This window comes from Corvus kubaryi, unplaced genomic scaffold, assembly GCF_017639235.1.
Source record: "Corvus kubaryi isolate FWS band 111438036 unplaced genomic scaffold, C.kubaryi_AGA036_p1.0 132, whole genome shotgun sequence".
Lineage (NCBI taxonomy): Eukaryota > Metazoa > Chordata > Aves > Passeriformes > Corvidae > Corvus > Corvus kubaryi.
The window spans coordinates 2,673,387-2,681,444 of NW_024580666.1; the positions used below are offsets into that span (position 1 = coordinate 2,673,387).

The 8,058-nt window shown below is 46.1% G+C and overlaps 1 protein-coding gene across 1 annotated transcript in view; it reads right to left on the minus strand.

Annotated features, from left to right (window-relative positions):
* The window catches only part of CABLES1 (Cdk5 and Abl enzyme substrate 1), a 74,751-nt gene extending 70,971 nt beyond the window's left edge, over positions 1 to 3,780 (minus strand). Inside the window, exons 1-3 of the mRNA XM_042029239.1 lie at positions 3,729 to 3,780; positions 2,846 to 2,970; positions 21 to 344 (exon numbers count right to left, since the gene is read on the minus strand). Of these exons, the coding sequence (XP_041885173.1) occupies positions 21 to 344; positions 2,846 to 2,970; positions 3,729 to 3,780 (501 nt within the window). The remainder of the gene's footprint in view (positions 1 to 20; positions 345 to 2,845; positions 2,971 to 3,728) is intronic.
* Positions 3,781 to 8,058: the final 4,278 nt, after the last annotated feature.

The following is an 8,058-nucleotide window of genomic DNA, read 5'->3' on the forward strand; positions in this document are numbered from 1 at the left end:
GGAGTCTGTGCCCGTAGTACGCGGCACATGGCCCTCGGAGCCAGGCGCAGAGCGCACCGGACCCGGTGTTGTGGCTCGGCGCGGCCCGTCTGCGGCACCGGGAGCAGCACTGGGAGCGGCACCGGGATGCAGCCGTGCCGTGCTAGCGGCCCTGGCGCTGCCCGCTGGTTTTCCCGGGTGGGGGCTGGTACCTGGGGCAGGCGCTGGCGGTGCCCGATGGGCAGGGAGGAGAGTCGGGGACGGGGGGCAGCCCCCGGCGGTGCGCTTGGATGCTGACGGTGCGGCAAGCCTGGGCTGTCCCGGCCGCTGCTGCCCCTGCTGCAGTCTGAGGCGTGCGAGTGCCTCTGTGCGTGCAAGTAACATCTCACGGGTTCCCTAAACCGTTAAAGCAACCTCCTTCCCTCAAGCCTTTCCCTAAACTCCCTCCCTCTCCGCTGCACCAGAGAAAGCACTTTTGCCCTTTTCCATATAGCCCAAGCCCCAAGTGTCTGTATTCGTGTAGTCCCCAAAGTGATGGCTGTTGAGCAGCCACGCTGCCTCCTTCTGCAGCTGTGGCTTGGGAAGGCGGGCGGCCAGTCCCACGTCAGCATAAAGTTCCTTCATTTCTTCGTTACTTTATTGTGATCAACTCAACTGTGCTATAAGTGTGCTTGTCCTGTGATGATAATTTCATCAAGGGCTTATGTAAGGGTTGGATAACAGATACATACAAACAGTGGAACATACGGTTGTCGCAAGATAGCAACACGCGCTTTCTTCATAAAGCATTACAATAGCTTGTATTACATTCCAGTTATAGCTGGAGGATGATTCACAAGCCGTCCCAAACTGTCACAAAATATTGTAATGTCCCCTACAATTTTATCAAAACCTTGCTAATTTGATGATAAAAAAAAAGGATTGATGAGAAAGGAGAAACTAATCCCATTGTTGGGGGAAGCTGTGGACCCAGGGAGGTGTTCCTCTCAAAAATGATATTTTGAACATTCAAAGATTTTAGAATCCCGCTCTGTGACTTGAATTTTTTTCTGAGCCTTCAGTCTCTACTAACACTAGTACCACACACCTTCTTAAGAGAGGTGAGTACTATTTTGAGATGGACATTCTCATTTCAGTCTGCTCTCTTGAGGTTTACATTGATTTTGTCTTTCTTATCAGTGGGTACTTCTATGCCTGTCCCTGTGGCATGTCAAGGATGGATCATTTGGATGGAAAGTGGATAGTCCAGAGTGCTAAACTCTCCTCCCCAGAGAAAAGCCTAACTGACATGTCCCATCTGTTGGAAGGATGCTCTGTACCCCTGTGGTTGCAAAGTGGTTCCTTCAAACTTCTGTTTTGGAGAGGAAGGCTGAGGAATTTCAGGCCTGCCACCTTCCATTGGTGGCAATGCCTATTTCTGACCAAAGATGTTGTTCCTGGAAGACCAGTGAGATATTGGGGCACTGATGCACTTGGCTCCTGTGGAGGAGTTCCAGGTTTCCTTTGAGACTACCACTTTTAAAAGAATTCAGGACTTTTTGGAGTAGGACTCCCAGGTCACAGAAAAATGTCACAGCTCTGTAGCCTGGTAGTTGGTACATTACTGAATGCTGACCCCTGGTCCAAGGACTACTATCAAATGGTAAATAGGTCATGAAACTCAGGCCTCCCACGTTAGAACCAAGATATACACTGGGCTATTTTTTTCTCTTGCATTTCTGAGGGGCAGCAGCAATAGTGTGTATTTTCCTTTGGAGTTCAAAAACTCTGTATGGCAACTGAGTGCTGGTGTGTATCTCCCAAGTTCAGCTTCTCACAATGCACAGGTCAGGGAAAGAGAACCACCACCAAAATGCCAGATGGCATTCCAGAGGTTGGTTTAACTTGGGACATTTTTATGAGTGCAGAAGTGTGCACTCCTTTCACAAAATTACTCTTGTGATGGGATAAGTTGCTATCTGTTGGAAGCATTTTTTTAAGTGAAGCCACAGCCTCTGTTCTAGAGCTCCTCTACAGCTGACCCACAGGGAAATGTTACCCCTTCCCTTGTCCACATGTGCATCCCGATAATTTTGGCACCTGAATTCTACAAAACAATTTTTTATAGTCTCTGTGATCAGGAACACTTAAGTGAATAGCTGAGCCTATCAACCTCCTTGCATGAAAATTAGAGTGGTCAGGATAAATTGTAGGTCTTTCCTGGCCTGGCTCATCCAGCTGAGCTCACTTTGTCGCTTTGCAAAGTGCTTGTCTGTGCTCACCAGCCTAAATACTCCCAGGGACCCAAACAGATGCTCATGGTCTAATATGCACAAGCTGCCTTTGGGGGTACTGCGTGTGTACAGACTGCTTTTTTCAGAAATCACACTGAAGGCTGGTTAAAACATCCCTTCTACTGCAAGTGAAAATGAACCCATTTGAGAAAGCCACGTACAAGAAGAAAATTACTTTTTCAGTCTGAAGTGACGCTGTTTTTGATAACGAATGGGGTACCACAGTACAAAGATAATTGGCACGTTAGAAATACCAGGACCTCTAGACCTATTTATACATTTAGTAGCAAATTTAAATTAATGTGCACAACATAATGTGAATTTTTTTTCCAGTTACTTATGTCCTCTTGATCTGTACTTAGCAAAACTTTAGGCGATTGCATGTGTTATAGAAGTCCTGTGTGCTGGAGGATATGTGAAAATGTTAAACAAATTGATTTTGCTGGTTGAAACTTTTTTGTTTGATGGGGAAGCAGTGGTTGACTAGAGGAAATAGCAACGTTGAAAGGAAAACCGAAAAGGCACATTCTGGAAGCTTGCTACTGTGACTGTTTTTTCAATCATTTCCTGCTCCAAGTTCTCTTCCAACCAACCAGTTCTACCCAAGTGCAAGCAAATGTTTTTACTTCGGCGGTCACAAGCTTATGTAAGTGGTTGGATGACAAGTGGTAATGGGAGTGATGGAGCATGATGGCTTTTTCATCCAGTGCACGAAGACCTGCAAGAGAGAATCATCGTTTGTGGGTGTTCAGAGGCAGCATGGAATTTGGGGGACCTGTTAACACAGGTGATTGAGAGGCTTTCTTTATAGAGATTGAAGAGGGTGGAGGGAGTTTGGACAAAAACAAAAGCTCAGCAGTTTACCAGTCTGAGGAATGGGATTGGAGAAACAGTGCCTCTACATACCTGCCCTCAGAGGAAAGTTAACACTTTCCTGTGTAGAATCCTCATGCTGTCTTTAGCATAGTTCAACTAGTGTGAGTCCTGCTGAAAGGCAAGGGTGTGGCTAGCAGGATGTGAAAAGTCAGCCGGAAGGGCCACAGACTCTGAGCTAAAGTTGGGGTCCTGAGTAGTTTGTCAAGCCAAGCTTAAAAATACCTTTGCAGGTGAGTTGAAAACTTCACCCAAAATTTGAGTTAGAGGCAAGATTTGTGTTATACTGAGAGTTAACTCCGCGGGAATAACCGGTCCTGAGTCACCAGTGTGAGTCACCAGGCTCATTCTTGAGTGGCCTCTGCACAGTGCTTGCCTGCTTTGGTGACAAAAACTAAGTTTCTTATTGTCACTGGTACTTGTTAGAGCTGCGGGACCGAGACAGCTGGGGGAAGAAAGAGTAAATGCAATTGTTTCTTATAATTTTGACGGTCTCATTTTCTGACTGTCAGGCTCAGTCAGGTAAATCTGTTATGCAAAGCTCAGCAAAGATGTGCTTGATGTGATGATGCTCCTGTAGGTGAGAAGAGAGATCATTATTACCAGTGGTCTTGGGTATCACTATCAGATCCCCATAGCCAGGCAGAGTTCCCATAGCCTGTGAGTACTCTAATCTTGCCTTGCAAGACTTTGGAGAAACAATCAAAATCCAATCTTTATAAACACTTTTTTTTTTTTCTTTACTTTGCAGAAGAGAATTGTACTTCAAAAGGGGAAAGCAGTTGTAAGATTGGAATAAGATTTGGAATGTGAATTTAATAATCCTTCTGTTTAGAAGGAGTGTCTGGCAGGAAAAAAAGTTGGGGGAGTTTAAACAAATTTCACTGAGAGCCATAGTTAAGAATGGAAATTGGATAAAGACAGTACAAATTCTTTACAGAAGACTAATACTGTGTCTGGATAGCAAGATCTGTTTTAGTGCCAGGCCCAAACCTTCAGTCTGTTGTAAATTTAGCCTGATTCCGGAAATGCTAAGTGCTTGCGCTTCTCACTGGTGATTTTTCAGGAGCCTGAGTGTTTTGCTTGTTAAGGGTCACCTTTGCTAATTGAAATGTAGAAGTGTGACACTAAGAAGAGTGTCACCTTCTTGGAAAAGCAGCATTCCTTGGATAGGATTGGTCCTCACTTGCCTCTCTGTGAAGGACCTAATTTTGTTTGCATCATTCCGGAGTAGGTGCCAACGTTGCCAAGTTAACGTGAAACCAAATTCAAATACAGTAGTGGGAAAGTGAGAGAAATCTGTGAGCACTGACATCATGGTTGAAGTGGTGTGTGTGACTGTGGGGCAGGACACACAGAGGCAGGTGCCCTCAGCAAAGGTGAAATGGTGTGTCCTCAGATCAGCTGAGGTGTGGATGGTCAGGGCACCCAACCTGCCAATTATTTTGGATGTCAGAGGTGCGGCATATGTGGTGTTCGTGTTTGTGTTGAAGAGTTCCTGAGATCATTGGTAAGCTGGTAGTGCACACAACAGGTGGTAGAGCCAATTTGATAGTTGTTTGTCTCTTAAAGAATTTAGGGCAATCTAGTTAAGTCAAAACTGGCCTCTGTACCATTACTCCAACTTACTGCACCTTCATTAAGAGTACTTAATGTTTTCCATTGCTAGATCCGTGCTAGATCCAATTCAGGCCAAGCATTTCTTGGAACACTGGTCAAAATGGTTATGTGAGCTCCAAGGGCAAGACCAAGAAAAACACATCGCTTCGCCCACATTAGAAATTCTTATGACCTCTCCTTTGAAATACCCAAGCATCCCCACAGCGAGATAAGAATTCAGGAGGTGGGCTTCTGTCTCTGAGGTGGGGCTGCGGAAGGAGGAGGGGGTGCCCTTCCTGTTGAAATCCACCCACCTTTGTCCAATTTTAAGCCTTTTGAATCACAGCTCACATATGCTAACTAGGGACTTACTGCTGCCTGGCAGCTAAAACTGCCAGTGCCTGTGAGGATATATCTTCATGGAGCGAACTTCAGGCTTCTGCCTCTGCTGAAGGGGCTGGCACAGGCAGTCCCCAGAACTACAGGATCACCGGGAGGGATGTTCCCAGCTGCTCTGGGGTATGCTGCAGGTGGCTGCTGGACCACGGGTGCAGAGTGGACAAACAGAGTGGAGGAAGGGTCAGGCAGTTCATATGTGGAGAGGGAAGAAGCTGCAGGAGCAAAAAATACCATCCTCAGGTGGGATGCATGCACACGGCAGGGGGGCTGAGGGCTTGCACATCCAGCATGAATTCCTCCTCACTTTTTTCTTGCATCCTTGAGTTTTTAAAGTTCCTCATTCAACTTAAGCTGGCTTTGAGTTTGTTTGTTGTTGCCGCTGTTGTTTTTTCACTGTATATAATATTGGATCCCTTAAAGACCCACACTAAACCGGGAGCTCCGTTTTACTGGCTGCTGTTAAAATGCTCTCCCATGCCTCAGTGAGCTTGCAGGATAACTAGACAAAACAAGGAAGGTGGCCATGTCAGGACCGTAACTGGAATGTGGCTGTTGCTGGCTCCTACTGGCTCCTACTGGAGTGATTAAATGGGAACAGGGCCACATAGCTCCTCCCTCCCTTGAAAAACAAAAACTGTGGGCATTTGTACAGAAAACAACCCCTGTTTCTATTTGTCCTTGTCTTCCTGCAGTTTTCTTCTTTGAAATCAGATTTTGGTTTTTGGGTTTTTTTCAGTGTCATAGTCAGTTAACACAGGCGTGAGGTTCAAAATGGTGTCATCTTTATTGAAATGAGGAAGGGGCAAATGTCCTGTCTGCTTAGGCAGTGGTGTAAATAAAAATCAACTTGCAACTGCAGTAGAAAAACATGACTGGTTGCTAAGAAGAGCTGTTTTAAGGTTTTCATTAAGTGACAGCAATAATTTATCCTGTTCTTTACCATTCTGAGGCAATTTGGAATCAAGTACAGAATCACTGGACACTAAGATTTCAGAGGGAAGCCTGGAAGAACATCCGTCTTTGTCACAGTGTCTGTTAATTTTTAACCGCCTCGGGATAGTTTTAAAACAGGCTGCAGGTTTCTGAAACATTCATGTTGGCAAGTCCTTCAGTTTGCTGGCTGCTGAGGGTAAGAAAACCCTCCAGTTCACGGGACAGTCACACCAAGGAGCTGGATGAGAAGGAAAATGCTGTTGACACCTTCTCAGACAGTCTTCAGTGAGTAGAAACACTAAATAAGTAGAATCTGAAGTTCCCAGAGGGACATGCTGGGGGAGTGTTTCAGAGACTCTCCTACAAATTCAACTTGACTGGAAATGTTTAATATCCAAGAAAAAAAACCAAAAAGTTCAAAGGATTTTTTTTTTTTTCTCCTCTTGAAAATATTCAAGGAGTGTGACTCCAAGGGGAATGAAGGAATCAAATGGAAAATTTCTGGTGGCAGAAGCTGGGTTTTTGTATTCAGCTTTGTGGCTTTTTTCTGGTCTGCAGGCAACATGATATCCCATGAGCGCCACACTTGGTTCATTCTGACATTTCAGGGAAGGTTTCAGAGCCATTTTAACTTTGGAAGATCCTCCGTGGGTAGTGCTCATTGCAGGCTGGTGTGGAAAGCTTGCAGCCAGAGGGGAGAAATAAAACCTGTGCCTGCATCCTTGTGGTCTGTCACCTTGGGCCACCGGCATGGGAGTCCCGAGGGTCTGCAGCCACTTTACCTTGCCACCAGGATAGGGCACAGAGCCTGCTGGATCCCTTGAGCAATATTCCAGCTAAATATTTGCCATTGGCAAATTTCCAACATGATAAAACCCAGCCAGGCCAGCTCTGTCTGTGTTCCAGCGTGGTCAGAAAAGCTGGCACAAGTGACCGGGCTCCTGAGAGGGAAGGTGAAATGGCAGTGGCTTTGGTGGCAGGGGAATATGGGTGAGCCTCAGCTGCAGGCTGGGTGGGAGGAGGATGATGGGCAGCTTCTCTCTCCCCAGGCTGTGAGTTGCCAAAGGCTGTGCACCTCTAATCTGGCATGTGCCCGGCTGCTGTTCTCATCACAGCCTGGTCAAGTCACAGGCTTCCCATCACAGCCCTCCAGAGCTCTTCCACTGCTCCCTGCAGCCCTGGGCCATGACTGTGGTGCTCATGTGGGGCTGCTGCCTCCACTTCCCAAATCCTCCTGCCTGCCTTCATGGTGCAAGGGGAGGGAGTCCAGCCACCCGCCGGAGGAACAGCAAATTTACCTCCAGAGGAATGGCCATGGGTGCCCCAGCTGCACAGTGAGGTCTGCCAGGACAGCGGGGCTGCCTGTGGGGTAGGGATGTCTTGCTGCCATGGCAGGTGAAAACAGCAGCTCAATCCTACCCCCAGTAACCACAACTTGCCACATGCATGTTTTATGTAGTCTGATAGCAATTAAAGCTGCTAAAAATGGTCTAAACAGGATACATTTGTGCTCTGAATGTTTTGGCAGGAAATTACATAAATGGAAAGGCAATCCCCTGACAAGACACATACAAAGTCTTCTGCTTTCTCTGCTCAAATTGAATTGCACCTCGGTGTAATAATTTTCATGTAGAGATCAATGAGGCCATTAAATAAATGAAGCATTCAAGTGTAGAAGAAAGTAAGGGAAGAGAGGGATGGCATTCAGCTTGAAAGACTAAAATTCAAGCTTCCTTGAGCCCCAAGGAAAGGATAAATCCAATAAGTTGTAAGAAATAAGAGCTGGAAAGAGTCTGTCAGGTCCATCCTAAAACTTATGATAAAATAAAACTTACTTAGGGGCCAGAAAGAAACGGAAAGAAATGGCAATGTAGCAGGAGGGTACCACTCTCCTAGCATGGCATTTGGTATGTATTTGTTGCATCTGCAGGTGTCTCTGTTGGGATGTTGGACACACTGGTAGTTCCTTCTTCCAAAGTAATAAAAAAATCAGTTCTAATTT